This window comes from Bicyclus anynana, chromosome 10 (assembly GCF_947172395.1).
Source record: "Bicyclus anynana chromosome 10, ilBicAnyn1.1, whole genome shotgun sequence".
Taxonomy (NCBI): Eukaryota; Metazoa; Arthropoda; class Insecta; order Lepidoptera; family Nymphalidae; genus Bicyclus; species Bicyclus anynana.
In genome coordinates this window covers 14374937-14393909 of record NC_069092.1, presented here as the reverse complement: position 1 = coordinate 14393909, position 18973 = coordinate 14374937, and the positions used below count along the sequence as shown (strand labels likewise).

General features: G+C 36.4%; 1 protein-coding gene across 2 annotated transcripts in view; it reads right to left on the bottom strand.

Moving 5' to 3' along the window:
- Window positions 1–18973, bottom strand: part of LOC112050357 (CCR4-NOT transcription complex subunit 6) — a 264366-nt gene that overhangs the window by 25208 nt on the left and 220185 nt on the right. For both annotated transcript variants that reach the window (XM_052883870.1, XM_052883869.1), the window contains exon 3: window positions 351–419. In XM_052883870.1, the coding sequence (XP_052739830.1) occupies window positions 351–419 (69 nt within the window). The remainder of the gene's footprint in view (window positions 1–350; window positions 420–18973) is intronic.

The following is an 18973-nucleotide window of genomic DNA, read 5'->3' as shown; positions in this document are numbered from 1 at the left end:
GTTTCTACACGACATCGTACCGGAACGCTAAATCGCTTGGCGGTACGTCTTTGCCGGTAGGTTGGTAACTAGCCACGGCCAAAGACACTTGTGGCCGGAGGCTGCTACTTTTTTAACCCTTACATGCAGTATCATAATCGCGCGAGTGGCGTGTGGCGGCGTTTTTTGTCGGCGTTTAGTGGCCGGTGCGGGCCACAAGAAGCGAGCAGCAACGATTGTAGCGTGTCGCGGCCATCGGCGTCAACCGTGTGCGGCGAGTCCATACTAAAATGTATGAAAACTACAGGAAATAGCGGCGTTTTGTGGTTGTGGGCGGTGGCCCGTGTGCGGAAAGCCTAATATGTACTCACATGTCGGTCGACTCCTATTCGGTCGAGTCAAGGGTATCCAAGGCCTCTGTGGTGGTAACGTGGCAGTAACTGCAACAAACAAACAATTTAAATTAGCATTTTAATGCAACAAAATTTACATACAAAATAAAATTAAAGTTATATTAAAATAAATTCAGACAACGTTACAACTTATTATTTTATAAGGCTATAATTAGACGAACCAAGCGTCGGGACAATTCAATGACTTTTACGCATGATAGTGGACATACCTATACGAAATTTACTAACTAGCTGCTATTGTTAGTAATTCTCAAGTCACGTGTTTCCGTATTCAAATAGTGAATACGGAAACACGTGACTTGAGAATGTCTGTTCAAATGGAGAAAGTCGGTAAAAAATGTCATCCGGTGTCTACTGACAACCCAGACCAGTTGTCATTGTTACTTTTACGTTTAATGAAACACCAAAAATTCATGCAAGCAAAACGTCCTGCAAAGCTAGATGACTCATACGAAATTGAGATTCTACGATAAAAATGTCATCCGGTGCTTTTACTGATGGATATCTCACAGTCACAGTAGATAAATGACATTATGTCAATTAATTGGCTATTAGTTAGGGTAGGGGTAGGGTAGGGTATGGTAGGGTAGGGTAGGGTAGGGGTAGGGTACGGTAGGGGTAGGGTAGGGGTAGGGTAGAGGTAGTTGAAAGTTTACATCGAGTTTCACGCGGACGAAGTAGCGGTAGTAGTAGTAGGGGCGTCCGCTAGTAAGATAAGAAGATAAAGACCAAAATAGTGAATAGGCCAGATGTCTTGTGTTATAGGTGTTTATGTGTCTGTAATTACACTAGCAATTAAACTCACAGCAGTCTGCTATTATTGTGAAATGGTTCTAGTTCGAAATACATAATCTGACGGCATAACAACAACGTACAAGTAGGTAAGATGACAAAAAAGTAATTCAGTATCTCGAGCAAAAACTATTGCCGCGGTGATTCGTGGTTCGTGCATCATATTTTATATCCCATTTCGAATGTATTTGCAATAGCTTATCGTCGGCATCATATTTCGGAGACGACAAAAAATCCTTTTTAATCCCATGGTAAATCGATCCGCATTTTCGTTTACGTAGAAATATTTTATAAAAAGTACTTATTTAATTTTCATAGCATAGTGGATCTCTTATCCACTCGCACTCTCAAAAAAAAATCAAAGTTGTATTATTACTTCGGCATTAGATCATTCGTTTGTTATTTAGAATAGTCTATCCAAAAAGAAGTTACCCGTAAAATAGAAGACCAAGAAACGAGCATTCTTCTACATACGAGTATATGGGCCTAATTGACTATCTCCCTATTTTGAGGTCGATAAGAAATAAAAAAAAAACGTGTGAAATTAAGCGAGAGATTGTCAAATGTCGCATGAGCCACGGTTTCAATATCTCATTATTACTCTAACGGTACGAGAAAAAGTATTGTAGTTAAACAGAAAGTACAATAAAAACACCATTGTATTGGAATTGGTCTACAATGGAGACGTGGTTCGCTCTACATGCTTTTTAATTTTCATTTCCCATTAAGGGCTACAGAAATTGTGTCCTTAGTACGAGTTCACAAGTCTCGACAGCGTGTATTGTTATCGTAAGTATGTTGTCGAATATTATTTGAATGTGGTTACTGTTGTTTGTATATTTTGAATTTTGCGTACAATAGAATTGTACGCTGTATTATTATTAAGTGTGACATGGAATTCTATTGTTGTTGGTCTGTGATGTTTTAATATATTTATAAAATGTTTGTGAGTTTCAATGTCATGACGTGCACTATAATGCTAAATGTACATCAAGTAACTGAACTGAAATTTTAAAAATTCCAATTTCTGAATAATCATTTCTGCATTAAACTTAGAAACTCAATGACAAAACTTCAATTTTCAAAACAGAAATTTCTTTAATTAAAATCATCAGAAATCTAAATTAAAAATCATCAGAATTTTCTGATCTTAAAACTAAATTAAGAAAAAGGAATGTTATACTTAATTTACTATCCATATATACCGACCGAATTGAGAACCTCCTCCTTTTTGAAGTCGGTTAAAAATTTGCGAACACGTACTACGGGTATCCAATGACAATTTATAAAGTTATGGTCAATGACCGCTACTTCTCTTATCTATGCTGACCTTACCGAAATAGTCGATCAATAGTGATTAATACTGTGAAGTTACTTAACAAAACGAGGTCCTGGGGCGACATCACTGATGTGGGTCATAAACCGCAGTGGATCCATTCGCTGCAGTTGGCACAGTTCCCACTATAAACTATGATAGGAAAGGACAAAGTTGCTAATGGGTTTGACTACCCATATTATGTTGTACTGACTAATGGTCAGAACAGTAAATTGCAAAATTAAAATGAAGTTGGTTAGTAAAATAAATTTCAGAAATCCAACTCTAGCCTAAACTTTTTTTTTGAAACACCATAACATAACTAGTATGTTATAAGGCATTACTACAAGTGCTACACTCGAAGTTAGGCGTAGTGCACGCGATTTACGCGCGTATTTTGAATTCGCGCGATGCTTGTGGACGCGATGTATTGATGTCTAGTACTTTGACAGCGCGCGTATGAATTCGCGCGATACTATTCGCGACGAATTCGCCCCTTCTGGACAAGGTCTTAGTTATATGAACCAACGGCATGTTTTGTAACAATTCTCTTGTCATATCCTAAGTGTCCAAAAATTTCAATACGAAAAGGGCGAGATGTAAATCATAAGGACGTGGCATCAGACCATATCCTGCAAATCGCAATACATCGATTGTGCTTCGCAGTAGAAATAATCTAGGCAAGGCATTGATTCTGAGACAAAATTTGTCACAAAAAGCTTTTTTTTTCATTCTTCACAAGTTAGCCCTTGACTACAATCTCACCCGATGACAAGTGATGATGCGATCTAAGATGGAAGCGGGCTAACATGTTAGGAGCAGGATGAAAATCCACACCCCTTTAGGTTCTTCGGTAGGGTAGTAAGTAGCTACGGCCGAAGCCTACTACCAGCCATAAACTACTCTACCAGTCAGCTCTACTACTTGACAGGACCGATGCTGCAACCGAGGATGTGCCGCGGTGGGGCCCACCGCGGCTCATCCTCGATTCTGGGGACGGTTCTGTTCTTGGGGACTTCGTACCGGTAGCGAAGGAATAATAAAATTTGATGAAGATAAGCCGTCCCAAAGAAAAGGTTATGCATACCGCGTTCATACTCCACAACTCCTTTAAACTCCTTATTTCTCATACATCCATATATTTTCATTCATAATGGATATTTTAAAGGTAACCCGGCGCGAACCGGCTTGTATGGTTCCGACAAATTACAACTCTCTCACAAGGAGGAGGAGGATATCTCTCCGGTCTACCAAGAAGTCCTCGAATCCATCAACTTGGTCTATCACAAACGGAACCTATTAAGTAACGTAAAGTAAGTTAAAAGCTTTTGTTTGTTGCCAACATGTCGTCACATCAGACATGCGATACTCGCGATAGGAATCGCCGCCCATCAGTTACGTGGCCGTGTCGCGCGGTTCGGTGGGCGTGTAGCGGATCATGTCGTGTTTATTATTGCTTATGAAAATTTGAATAGTTCTCTAAAGGCGTTCTCAGACAATATCTCGTACATTGAAATATAAGATATTACAAGAATTTAATCTGAGCATGAGAACACTTTGTGTGAACAGAGCCGTGATAGCCCAGTGGATTCTCTGCTTCCGATTCCGGAGGGTGTGGGTTCGAATCCGGTCCGGGGCATGCACCTCCAACTTTTCAGTTGTGTGCATTTTAAGATATTTAAAATATCACGTGTCTCAAACGGTGACGGAAAAACATCGTGAGGAAACCTGCACACCAGAGTTTTCTTATTTCTCTGCGTGTGTGAAGTCTGCTAATCCGCATTGGGCCAGGCTGGTGGACTAATGACCTAACCCCTCTCACTCGGAGAGGAGGCTCGAGCTTAGCAGTGAGCCGAATATGGGTTGATGATGAATGATGATTAGAACACTTTAAAGATACCAAATCTTATCTGAAAAGTCCAAGACAACTATAACAATTCGATAAACACTATTAAAGACGTGTCTATCTACTAGAGACACGTTTTGTCATGACATCCCGAAAAGAGTCCTTATAAAAAACTACAGTTTTGTACCAAAACTCTCTGGGTCCAAGGAACTCAACACTTGGAAACCTGCTACTCACAATCTAGACCCCATAGTTTCTTACAGAATAGCATAAGCTGAAAAACTTTGAACTGTTATAGAATGCCACGCCAGTCTATGTCTTACAGTGGAATTCATAGACGTTGTAGAGGAACCCCCAGGGGATCATTCGCCCGCTGAGTGTCAAATTCTCAAACAAATAGAGGTTAAAGTTGACACTCTGCGGCTGAATTATCCTCTACAGCGTCTATGAATTGCACTGCTAGACTACTATAGTCTTAGTCTTTAAAGTCGTCATCAGAGGAATCCACTCCGGCGTGCAATGCGCAGGCGCGGGCGTCATCTCATTACCCTTTGTAATTAGGCCCGTAGGCTGCGCCGGCCCTGCACTAAATCACGACGGCGTTAGCATGCGAGCGGCGGCTCCAGTACAGCGCGCACTCGCAACACAATACCCGTTTATGGATGTGTTATTGAATATTAAACGCTAAAAACTCCCCGCCACTCGCCTGATGGATGTCCTTTTCGTAAACAATACTAAAATCGGGGGTCGTTCACACTTGAACAAAAGGACCGAATGGTTTTTTTCCGGAGTATGGGTACCGTAACTTTCCACATGTTGTATAGGATATTCAAATGATGGAAGGAGAACGTGCTTTGGGTTTAGCATGCAGAAAGAAGAATTCTCTGATCGATTAGCGTGAAGCAATTGTGAGGGCTTTGAAAGACTATTTGGTCAACAAGATGTTGAACAAAAAGGACGCAGAGAATGATCTCCTTATGTTAAGTGATTACAGCAATTTCAATACCAGAGTCATTTCTAATATATTGTTGATTTTTGACGGATTTGTTTACCTGCCCCTTAAATAACACCCGCATTGTAACAATAAGAAAACACTAGTGATTTAGCAAGATGAATCACGATTTGCATTGCATTTGCATGTGCGTGGTAAAATGATCTAAATAATCTAAGACATCGGTTGGTGGATGATAACCAGACATTAGACGACGCCAATTATGTACGTTCAGATAAAACAGAGGGTGGTGGTTAAAACAACTCTTCAGCATATCGCATCGAACTGTTTACATTCTAACGTAATCTGCAGTTAGCGCTAAAACACAGAACTGCCCCCTTAAATTGTAAACATCTCCATATCGGGACAAGCGTTGCATTCGCCTTAGCCTTTGACGACGAAACTAGTGAACATCAAGTTTCCAACGAGCCTAATAAGACAAGCGCAAACAAGGTGTTGTAGACATTGCTTAGCGAATTAAGCGGAGAGGTGATGGCGAATTGACACAACTACTCCTACGATACTAGCAGAGGCCACGCGGTTTCCGTCACTCTCGTAGTTTCCGTTCTCTTGGAAATACGGGGAAAAAAATGAAGCCTGCATGTTACTGATAACGCAGATTTTTAATCTGTGAAAAAAGAATTTAGAATCGATTTTGTGGTTTGGTGGTTTGTCTGTGCGACTTTGGATTCAAGTTCTGGGTAGGTCTAACGAATATTAAGATTCTTCCAAAATCTTTCAAAGTCTAGAAATTACCTAATTGGTATACATAACAGTGCCTAATATCTTAAATTAGGATCCTACGCCAAGCGACAAAAAAGCCTATAGTATAGGGCCATCAGTCTTCCCGTCGCACTGTGAAGTAGCAATAAAAACAGACATTGCACTTTGTAGTATACAACTTCTTCACTGGTTATAAAATGTGGAATAGTTAAAATTGAAGGTTAACTGGAAACATTTGGAAAATAACGGATACGTATAACAGAATGGTATACTTTTTATTAGACATCGTATTTTGGGTTAGGTATAATAAACCTTCTTTAGTAGTAATAGAATGTGGAGTAGTTTGTTTGAAAGGATAATGGATTCATTGAACAGATATAATATGTACAATGCACGTTTTTATTACGTTACGTAACAGAGCTGACTCGAATCAAACCAATCTTCACTGAACACAAGAGAAATTACCTAATTGGTATATATGCTAATTACCTAATATGCTGTCAAATTTGGTCAACATCATGAACATCTGATAGGGATCGTTACAAATATTTCCAACTTCAGTACTAATCAGCATTAGAATAGCGTTAAGCACTAAAAATAGAGGTCTAGTCTTGTAGTGGGCCAATAATGTAGCTTGTGAAATATTTGTGGTTAACGTTTTCTTTACTTATTCAGGTTATACAGAAAAAGATGTACTGCCAGATATTTTACGTTCCAGTATTCCAGATGATTCATAGAAATAAGTAAACCTTATAAATATTTCGAGTCCTTCCAAATAATACCGCTCCCGTTTTACAATGTTTTCCCACTTAAGATCATGTAAGATCGCAGACACGCATATCCAATTCAAATCAGTACACATGTTTGAATAAAAAAGATTCCCGATTGTTTAATAACAAGTGACTCCATAAAAATTCCCACCGGCTCTTGAAATCAGACACTCCGAGCGAGTGAGAGTCGAATGAGCGCTAGATGCGTCGAAGTTGATAAGATCCGGCATGCTCTTCACATTGTTCGCGCTCCGATACGTAAGATAAGGCTTTCACCGCTCGTCTGTCGAGTGCTCCCGTGAGAACCGGCCGCTAGATGTCGACACTGCTTCGGACAGAAGCAGGCCCGTTTGTCAATTAGGACGACGGAGGCTGTTTCTTTTTTGTTGTTAATCGTTCACCGACCAAAATTTCCCATTGACATACGTCAATCATGTTTTAATTCATTTTTATCTGTGCCAAGCATCACAAAGTAAAAAAAAAATGTACCCATTAAAATATGTTATTTGTTTTAAATAAATTGAATTGAATTTTATAAAGACGAAATTTTCAAAAAGTACGACTTAGATTAGAACAGAAAGATTTCATTTGTTATGACAACATAAAAACAAAAATAAAATATAAGTAATTAATACATTTAGTTTTTTGATGTGTACAACTTTAATGACACCAATTACTAATGTAGAATTAAAAAGCCAAATATCTGATTTGAAAGTAAACAGAAAGGTTTGTCCCATTACTCGTACATCTAATAATGCATGAGAAAGTAAAGAGATTGATAAGAATACATATATCTATTAAATTTTCGAGAACAAAACAAGCAACAATAGCTTTATTAGAAGCACGTACGCATACAAGAAATGAGGAAGAGAATATTTTTGCACGTATCCAAGTAATTCAAGCGACATAATACTGCAGAACTCCGGAGCACTGAAAAAGTTCTCCGTTATGAAGAAGGCACGAGGAAAAACAACAGTTACAAACAAATAGCAACAAGCACAAGCAGGTGCTGAATTTAATCAAGCCGTTACAAAGATGATGCAGCGAAATTCTTCACAAAAATAACGTTTGGGCCATCCTTTCCAGCAATATTATTAACGAGATACGGATCGATGTCGGGGTTAATCAATTCCATGCAATTTTTAGTCCATTGACTACGCCATCTCATGCCAGACGCCGGGGAGCCGAACAAGAACCGGTATAATCGGTTGCATCACATTCTAAAACAAAAACTATACACGAGCCTGTTTCTGCATACGCCTTTTTTTATTAACTCTGAAGTCTTACTTTTAATAATTGACAGGACGGCATAACGGGAACGTCGAGATAATGAATAGGTTGTTATTTTTTATGGATTACAGCCGATGTGTTTAATTTAAACACACAATATTTAAACCACTTATCAATATAAGTTCACATGGTATTCGTGACAAGTATTTTACTTGTCGCGAATGACTGAGATTCTTAGATTAAAATTTTATTTAGACCAAAAATAATTAATTTACAAGATTTCATGTCATGGCACTGGTACAATGCGCAAAAGTGAAATTTAAAAAAATCATTGTATAGATCGATCGATCATATTTTTCGTGAATTCCAATATATTCTTTAATTTTTGCTTTTAGTAAAAGGTTTATGTATCTCAGCATTACACAATATAATAATAATGATATACAATTACACGTATACTAACATAATAGTAACGAGTTTATAGGTATCGATATCTTCATGTACATTCGCTCTATATGGTTATGATAATAATAAAAAAAAACATTACCATTTGAAACATTATGACACGGAGTCATCATTCAAGGACTAGCGGTGTCATTGACCGCGCATAACTAATTCGTTGATTAAATAACGTCTAGCATAGAGATAACACGTTTACGAGCAATGAGCATGCAGACTGAATTAACACTTACTCTACTAGAATTTTGCAAATGAAAATATCTACAGATTATTCAACCTTCTATTTCTTTTTTAATGTTTCTTTTGATGTTCACTAGTATATACCTACGTTTGTACTTAAATAAACAATCTTTTGAATTATTAAAGAAGATAATATGTTTACATTAACAATTAATAAGATAATTTGTAGAATCAACGTTGGGTTTCTCAGACTAAATACATATGGACTAGTATCGCACCCAAATTCACGAACAAAATTTTCTGCTATTTTCTAAGGAAAAGGAGCTTAGATTTCATACATATCTTATACTAAACTAGCAGTTTTTGTTCGTTTTTTACACCATTTAACTACACAAAAAGGTATTTTTACGGAGGTTAATATCCGACGAACACGATTGTAATCTATGAAACATCGATTCTATAGAGACAGTGTATATAATCGCATAAGATCGTTGATCATATACTTTGACAGAAAAATAATATCTTGCAAGGCAGGTCTTTATTTAACTAGTCTGAGTTGGGTATAGATTGATGACTTTTCTGGCATAGTTGGCAATGTTCTGGTAATCAACTGAGATACTAAGCCAGGGTTTGCACTGTCAAGCTATTTAGCGTTCCTTGTACCTCTCACGAGTACGTCTTAGACGTCGCATCGTCACTTAACATCAAGTGAGATCGCAGACTAGGGCTAACTTGGCATTGTATAAAACAAAAGATTTGATGTTCATGTTGACAAAGTAATTATTTTAAGAAATAATTAAGAATATTCTCGATGTGAGTAAAAAGAGATTAACAAATCCGTTTGTTGGTCGGTGCATGCCCGATAAATTTCGAATCCATCTGGAATTCTTCGTCAAGGAATCCACTCGAGTATGTATCACCGACAATAACACGCTTGAATAGAGAATGCGGAAATAATATAAGAGCTGTTTAGAATTTTCCATCCCATACAAAAGCAATATTTCAGCTTCACTACAATCTTTGATCACATCTTCAAAACAACGTTTGCGGTTTGGCTTTGCAAGCCATATTGGAGGACACTCAAGGCGCTAATAGGGCCACTGTTAGGATCCTACGCCAAGCGACAAAGAAGCCTATAGTATAGGGCCATCAGTCTTCTGGTCGCACTGTGAAGTAGCAATAAAAACAGACATGGCACTTTGTAATATACAACTTCTTCACTGGTGATAAAATGTGGAATAGTTAAAATTGAAGGATAACTGGAAACAGTTGGAAAATAACGGATACGTAAAACAGAATGGTATACTTTTTATTAGACATCGTATTTTGGGTTAGGTATAATAAACCTTCTTTAGTAGTAATAGAATGTGGATAATGGATTCATTGAACAGATAATATGTACAATGCACGTTTGCGATACGTATTACGTTACGTAACAGAGCTGACTCCACAATCAACCAATCTCCACAGATCACAAGAGTTTCATAAATGAAATAGCCGCGTGAAAACAAACATTTTTATTAGGTTTGTTTATAAAGGATAGAAAAAATGATAAAGGATAGAAAATATGATCCAAATGCAGAAACTAATCTTTTTGAAAAAGAAGAAGATGAATTATACAGAAAATCATATATCTAAACTGCACTCATATACTCGTAATGTATAAAAGTGGCTATGCAGCTCATGATGGACAGGTGCAGCGTGTTAAGTGAATGTTGAAAAACTAAGTGGAATGTCCCTTCCGGCAAGTGTTCGCGCTTACTGATTAAATCGTAAAAAGATGATGGAGAAATGTATACTAAAGTTGAATATTATGAGGTTTCTACATTGTACAAAGTAAGGTCAAAAGATAAGTAGAATTATTAAGGAATTTCTTCCAAACGAAGATCGATCTTTTGATGCTTCTACAATGTAGAGGTCTTGCTAAAATGCCATTTGTTTTAAGGCCAAAGCAGTTATTGAGGCATTTTCAACGCCATAGAATTTAATTTGCAATCATGGAATTGGACCATTTGGACTTAACTCCTTCATTACTTACCTTCGACCTTTCTAAACCTTTTATTAGTAGGTATTTTAATGGTGATGGCAATCAATATTATGAATTAAAAATTAACGGATTACTTAAATGAATAACTTAGAGTTTACACACACACATTATAATTATAATTACTTTGATGTGATGATTTTATCAAATTATTTCGGAAAGTATTTCAGGACAGTGTAAGCCGTTGAGGATAGTTGTAATATTACTTGCATTCCGTTGCCTCAACATATAAATTCTCAAATGTTGATATATACTCGTAGTAAAAGCTTGTAAAAGTTGTTATTCTAACATTTAGGTAAGTACCTTAAGTAATAATATGAGTTTGAAGTGGTGTAACTGGCTGTGCAATTATTTTCAAGTACCCTTCAGCTATAGCAATTTTACATGTCATTACACAACGCTTTGAAATGTGCTGGAGACATTAAAAACTGTTTTCAAATGTCTCACCATATCGTCTTATAATAAAAAAAAGGAATTACGAAGCTGATTTTGTAGTAATGTGTAAAAAACGTAAACATGCTGATTTCTTTTGAGAAAAAAAATCTCTTCTTATGCTTTACATTTAAAAGACTAACGATGCAGTTATATGAGGAGAAAAGATACCGACATCGAATATGGAAAATGAAATCACGCCCGTAAAATCGTGAATCTGCTGATTTAGAAACATTCCAGTGTACCAGCTATTCGAAAAGAATATTGTCATAAATGCAATAGCCTAAAATCTTCACGTAATCAAAAACAAATTGAGTACAAACATAGTTATGGCATTGTGTTACTAATACAAGTTTCCCATAAAACTAAAGTACACAAAATTTGGCGGTGGCAATACAAAACGTAATTTTCAAAATGGTGAGAACTTGCAAATTGCGTAATGGGGTTTACGAGAGTGCAAATTGCGACTGTAAAGTGATGGCTTCGGCGGCGGTGATTTGTCTTTTTCTAAACGGATTCACCAGAAAAGGATAGAGAGAAGGATCGATTTAAAAGTAACGAGACATTTTGATTTTACTGCTCAAGTTTTGCTTGATGGGTTGTCGAAGGAATCCAGTCAGGGGAGAATGTATCGAAGGTTCCATGGTTCTATATACACTCGTATGTACTTCTAGCTAAACATTGCATACAATAAATACATACACCAGAACAAAACATACATAAGGTCTAATTAAAGCCCTTCACGACATTAAGTGCTATAAGTAAAATGATGAGATGATGAATGAGATTTAAATTAATAAAATTTTTGAGACGAGTTATTGTTATAGATATCCATATTTTAATAGGTTAATACACTTAACTTCAGCTGAGAATTTGCGCAATAGATTTTTTTACCCAAGGTAAACTTTTATATTAATTGTCAGTTATTTGCTTTGTTTCTTGTTTTAAGAAGCTTTTTCTTGAACACAAAGAATCTATCAATATAAAAAAACATCGATAGAATAAAAGTGAACTCCAAAGAGACCCTAAAAAGAATGCAATATATTCTGTGAATACTCAAAACGTACCGGCTGGAGGCGGCTCGAGCGAAGTACGAGCTAGCAATTGACGCAATTGACCTAAATGGACACCGGGATTAGACCGTCCTATAAACCGGTAACAAGCAATCTGAAGCTTTAATAGATTTCGCAAGCACTCTGCAAGTTCGCAGAACTTTACGGATTCGTTCAGGTTTCGTAATGTTGCTAAAAGGTTAACCGCCGCAAAAGTGACCTTGATAACATATTGAATACTTACACGTTTTTATTATCAGCACGCAATATTTTTTTTATAACCAATTTTTATTTCAATATGTTTAAGATAGTAGACACTAGACACGTGCCATATACAAATTATATAAAAAAAATCGAATGGAAGACTTTCTATGGCCCTAAACCATCATCAGGGCAAAGACGTTATCTAAAATACTTTTCTAACCAATTTTTAGTAGTTGTAGATTTCTTTATAACAGAGGTAGCTATAGACAATATTGCTGCCATGCTTATTTCTTTAGATGATACTGGTCTGAATGATATGGTTGCCGGTGTATTTAGGGTAAAAGGTTGAGGGCCACAGGGCGGTGCATTATAGGAATATTTTCCTTGAATGCCTTGGGGAGTGTTGCTCTGTTAAAGAGGTTATAATATCCTTATTTATTAGTGCACACCTTAGGTCCACAGGTAGACCATCTATGGTTGTTCTAAAAGAAACCACGATGAAACTGGCTTTTTTCTTTGTAAATTACAAGAGCTTTGAATTAAAATTCAATCGTATTTTTATAAATATGTTTATTGAAAAGTACAAAATTTACGACGCTCAAAATTATTATTTATCATTATTCTTCTTAGCAAGTGAGCACGTACATTTCATTATTGTATTCAAATATGCATCAAGCGGCCAGGCGTGCTACGGTCACGAACTTTTACTATAATTACCTATAAATGAGATGACGTCATGAGATTATAGTCTCAGATACCATGACAAAAAATAATAATCGTACAATTGCTGTTAAAAAATGAAATGTTAGCTTTCATGGTAGTACTAGTTCAAGTTCAGTTAGTACTTAAATTGGAGTTATTGCACAAGCTTTCTTTAAAAATATCATAATTTATTCTTTATATCAACATATACTTTATTTAGGTAATCTTTTAAGCTCTGTTAAAACGACAAGTAGCTTGAATACTACAATCAATTTATACTGTTATTTTTCTTCAATTTAATTTTTAGTTATTTAATAATATCATTAATATATAATTTTAAAAAATAAAATCTTACAGTTAAGTGCGTGATAGAATCTGATTTAAAATTTACATTTACATAACACCAAAAAGTTCAACACGTTATTTTAATTATGAAGCTAATTAAAGTTTAAAATTAATTAAAGAACTTTTCAAGACGCACAATCAAATCAAAACACTCATAATGAAATAAGCTATTTTTTTGTTCTTTCTTATATTCTGTTAGGTAGGTTTTGATTTATTTTTTTACTTATCAGAATAATCCGTGCATAAAATATTGTGTGGTTATTTGTTACACACGACAATGTACATTTATTAACCGACTTCAAAAAAAGGAGGAGGTCCTCAATTCGTCAGAGTCTTTTTTTTAATATATATAGATTATAGTATGGATGGTGTGCATGCCATTGCATGTTTGATGCGGTGGACTCTCAGATTAGATTTGGATTATTTTCAATGGTGAACAGCAGCCGCTTCGCTCGGCTGAGCCCAGCGGGGGTCCGGCTTTTAACTAAACTTTAGTTACCAACGCGTTTCGATCACTAAAAAAAGTCCTATGTGCCGCCGCTTACGAAAGCATAGAGAATAATACAAATTGGACCTTTTGATTACAATTGAAGATCTTTTTATGTGTAGGTATGCAAAAGGACAGAGATATTGATAAGCAGACATGATTGCGTATGCGATGCTTTATAACTTAACATATACTATACTTATACTTATCGGTCAATTTTAGTACCTAGCCTGATCTCCCCTGCGTGAAAGTTTTATTTAGAGCGTAGGCCCACCAACATGAAAGAGTTTAGGACCTCATAGTATGTTATTTGTTACAAGTCTCATTTGATCATTCATCAGTCTATCATAGCGATTTAGCGATAACGAGTAATAACTAACGCGTGAAATCCTAGAAACAGTCAAGTTAAACATCAAATGACATCGCAGTTAAAGGCGCTAATTTATTGCATGTAATAAAAATAAATTGCTTAAGATCTTGTATCTACGAAGAGTTTCGCATCTACTTGTAGATGCATGTGCTAACAATTACGTAGAGAAATATTGCAGAAAGAAGGGAAGTTGGATTGCAAAAGATTATATAAGTCAACACTGACTGTCATGATGACCGTTGGAGAAAGAAAGAAAGAAAAAAAATAAGTTTATTTATTTTTTAGTGTCACAAACAGTACATCCTATCTTAGATATTATATGACTGTCTGTGACACCAAACAGAAAGGGTTTACAGCTCAGCATTAGCCGTTCATGGCAGAAAAGCAATGCCCAGAGCTGATTTTCAGCTGAGACCTGGGTGACGTCACAATCAGTTATAATTACCTACTAATCAATATACTGAAGAACTACTATGGACAAGACAAAAATCCTTGAAACAATATAAAGAAATAATAATAATTGAAAATAAAATATTACGAAGAAACAAATAACATCGATAAATAAATATTAATTCATCAGGGCAAACGTTACGAAACAGCTAAACCTAGTACTTGTAATCTGTGGTTAAACATACCTGCTTGACGATGAAAAAAGTGCATCACAATCGTCCCGAAAGGTTCTAAGCAGAATGGTCTCAAACAAACTCAACATCTAAATGAACCAACACAAAACGCATGCCTAAACCGCGTGCCGCAGGTAAAAAAAAAGAGATAATAGAAAAGCCACCAGGCTTTTTTTGGTATCAGTAAAAAGCTTGAATATCCATCTAATTAACCACACTTGGTGGTTTCAAAAAGTTAAATTTGAACATGATACAATCAAAATGTACCTACATGGATCAAAACTGGCTTTTTTGCGGAGAGACGTAATATTCAAAGAGATGGTGTTTAGTTACGAACGCTGTGATTTTAGGGTTCCATTATCAAAAGGTCAAAACCGTCAAGATTTCCTATATCTATTTATGTCTCTAAATTATAATTTATTTATGCCCTCGAAGTAAAAGGAGGTAAAATACTTGAATTGAGGAGGAAAAGAAAAATTGCTTTTTGATTTAGTAGACCTGTGACCACTCACAAAATTGAAATAACTGTAATAATGAAGAGTACGTAAGGTTTCTTCATAATAAGATGGGGATACAAACTTTTTAACAAAACTACACTGGGAAGTCAGAAACAGTAAGAAAGTAAAAGTAAGCCTCTTCCAACTAAGCCCGCTTCCATCATAAACATCGTCACTTAACTTGTCATTGAATAAAATTATAAGAGTATTTCCTGATAAAAATTACACGAATCTTGCTTTTTCTCATACGTGTTATGATGAGAAGCGTCAAAAAAAAAATCAAATCGCATGGCATACAAAAACATTAAATTTATATTAATTTCACCAGCAACCCTTCAAAATTTAAACACATCGATAATGGCACACAAATAAACATAGTGCTTCTGTTATTCTACATGGTTAGTTTATGTGGAATTGTGTCACAAAAAAAATTAACCACGGAACTCAAAAGGCTTGATTCTAACTCGCGCTTATCCGTACTTTTTGTACTTTAACATAGTCCATAGTAAGCATAATATACGCCGGTGTCCTCCGCGCGACCGTTCACGGCCAAGGTCACTATACCCCGGCCATTATATTGTTATATTCAATTTGACAGATTGGTTCACGTGACGTCCGAATCGCATCCTACAGATGGGGCCGGTGCTTATCAAACAAAAACCCATACTTCGTCTACAAAATGTGTGTTATTAGTTATTTTTTAGCTTTTTAACGTATTGTTTTTTTTTACCTTTTTCGGTTTAGTGGTCACTTCACAGAACAATTTATAATCTGTCTAGTTTTATAATATGACGGGTGTAGCGAAACGAAGAAATGTTTGTAGGAAACGCGTTTAATAAAGTTGGAGATTAACGCGCTTCCGCGTTAAGACAGAAGAGTTATGTAGGTAATCTCTCTATAATGACTTTTTAACAAGGGTTATAGCCAATATAAAGAAACTGTCATTGTTGATAAGCTTTGCCTTAAATATCCGTTCTAGAGTTAAGATAAATTTAAGTAAAGTACATACAAAAACTGAACTGATACATAAATGTTGTTTTTTTTATTAAATTTGTTACACAGGTTATATGATTGCTGGAATTATTTTTTAAATTTAATTTTGTGAACCGCCGCCGCCAAATGATATGAGTCAAGGAGGGGTGAGTGCGTTGCGACGTCAGAGCGGCACCGCTCAGTTTTTTATACGTCACAAGGATTTTATAACCTGTCCAATGATGCTACGGCATTTGCAACGTTGCGGCGCCGCACCAGTCGTGTGCCCGCTTATACGGTGAAATCTTTGCGATGCGGCGCCGCAATGCATCGTGTGCCCTCGTAGAGCAGTGCTTTGCAGGGAACCCCAAAATATCCCGCAGATATGGTTGTCAACCTAATACCAGGTGGGCTATCTGTTTTTTCCGTGAACTATACCTGTGCGAAGCGAACGCACGAGCTGTCAAATAAAAAACAATCACACCGGTTGGACTATAATAAAATAATATACACTTACAAGTAGAACTATTTAGCCAGGTAGGTACGAGTAGGTAGCAAAAACTCTGTACCGCGCGGAGCCACGTGGCTCGACGGTTCCGACGACATTTAATGAGTCGGAAAATCACATTTCCACAGACAAACATGTCGTGACAGTGAAAACCGTCGCGTGACCACTCTTGTACCTGACTGACGCGGACGGCAATAGAGTAACCTCAATTTTCATGAAATGATACGTATACGGCACGAAGTTTATTGATGGAATGTTTTTTATGTCTCTTGTGGAACAAGTATCTACCTAGAAGACGTATTGATTTATTTCCTGTGTGTCTTAAAATTGACACCTCGGATTTGACATGACATGACATGACCTAGGTGCAGATAGTAGGTACATAATACTCGTACATTCCTATACATACATACAACAATAATTACCTGATTATATCAAATCTTTATAACAAGAATGACAGCAAAAAGGAGAATACAGTTGACGAATCTGAATCAGTAAAATAAATTGAACATGGAAATACAAATTACACTATTGTTAACTGATTATCTCAAGTGCACTTAAAGAAAATCAGTTAACTTGAGTCGTTAGATCTGTCGTTATAAACGCACATACGGATGTAAGTACCTAATAAAGTTTCAAGCCGTCGTAGTGTGTCGTAGGCTTTATTAGTTGTAATGTCACAAAGCAGTTTTTCTTCCAATTTCGTTTCTCTCCTATAAGAAAGACTGCTGACGCAGCGCGGTTTCACCCGTATGGTTCCCGTTCCCGTACGAATATAAACTATAGCCTTCCTCGATAAATGGGCTATCTAACACTGAAAGAATTTTTCAAATCGGACCTGTAGTTCCTGAGATTAGCGCGTTCAAACAAACAAACTCTTCAGCTTTATAATATTAGTATAGATGAATACAGATACAGGAGTGAATACGACAACTGTCGCAGTACCAAAAACCCCAAGACCACACAAATTTGAAGCAGACCTGCAGACCTCTTAAAATCGTTTTAAGCCAATACCACCGTCCGAGCTATAGGATATTATATTATATATATTCCATGTATTTTCCGCCGCTATTGGTTGACATATATCTTTATCTCGTCTCAAGTTAATGACGTGGTCATCGTCGACAATAATTATTGTCGCAGTCCCAAAAACACCATGACTACACAAAAAACAGACCCGTTGAATCGTTTTAAGCTAATACCACCCTCTGAGCTATAGAGGCTCAACATCACATGACAGAGTACAAAGCGAATGCAATTCACTCACAGAAGGGAGGAGTGGCTCGAATCAACGACGGTTTATGTCCAGATAATATCTGACCGACAGAATAAACAGCTCTTGTATTCCTATCACGCGCTCCCATTCCTTCAACTTAGTGCATCGTAAGTGCTTGCAAATGTGCAATAAACCGACGCTAGTGTGGGTGGCACGCACACTAGTACACGTAAAGACCTTGGTGACAGTGTGAACGAACTCGCGATAGGTAAATACTTTGATCCAAGGCCTATGATATAGTTATCTAAAATTCTATTACAAACACTATTTTCAATATCAAAGTATAGCTACTTTGGAACATCACAATAAAATACTTCTGTGTACTTAGTATTTCATTGTCATCTAGCTATAGACTTTCTTTTTTAATTTAAAAAAAATCCAAAAAAAAAACACAAAAAGCTAATAGATTAGTTACATAGCCAATAATGTCTAAAGGGTTTTGGTGAATTTTGCATGCCACTGTTGTATCTATTTGTACCTATTTGCTTAAGGATTTATTTTTATAATGAGTTAAAAACATTTTTTTTTAAGGAAAATTTAAAGATGTCAAAAAATCTACACAAACTTTCCACAAAAACAAAATGTTACTTGTTCACGTTTTTTCTTAACTGTTGAAGTACGTACCTACGCGTTGGTTAAGAGGAAGTCATAACCATTTACTACAATATACACAAGGGATCTGTGGGATAGGCAGTAGGCAGGTAAACAGTCTAATCTTTCATCAAATGTCACAAATGGTTAGGTCGGCCGTCGGTTTATCCAC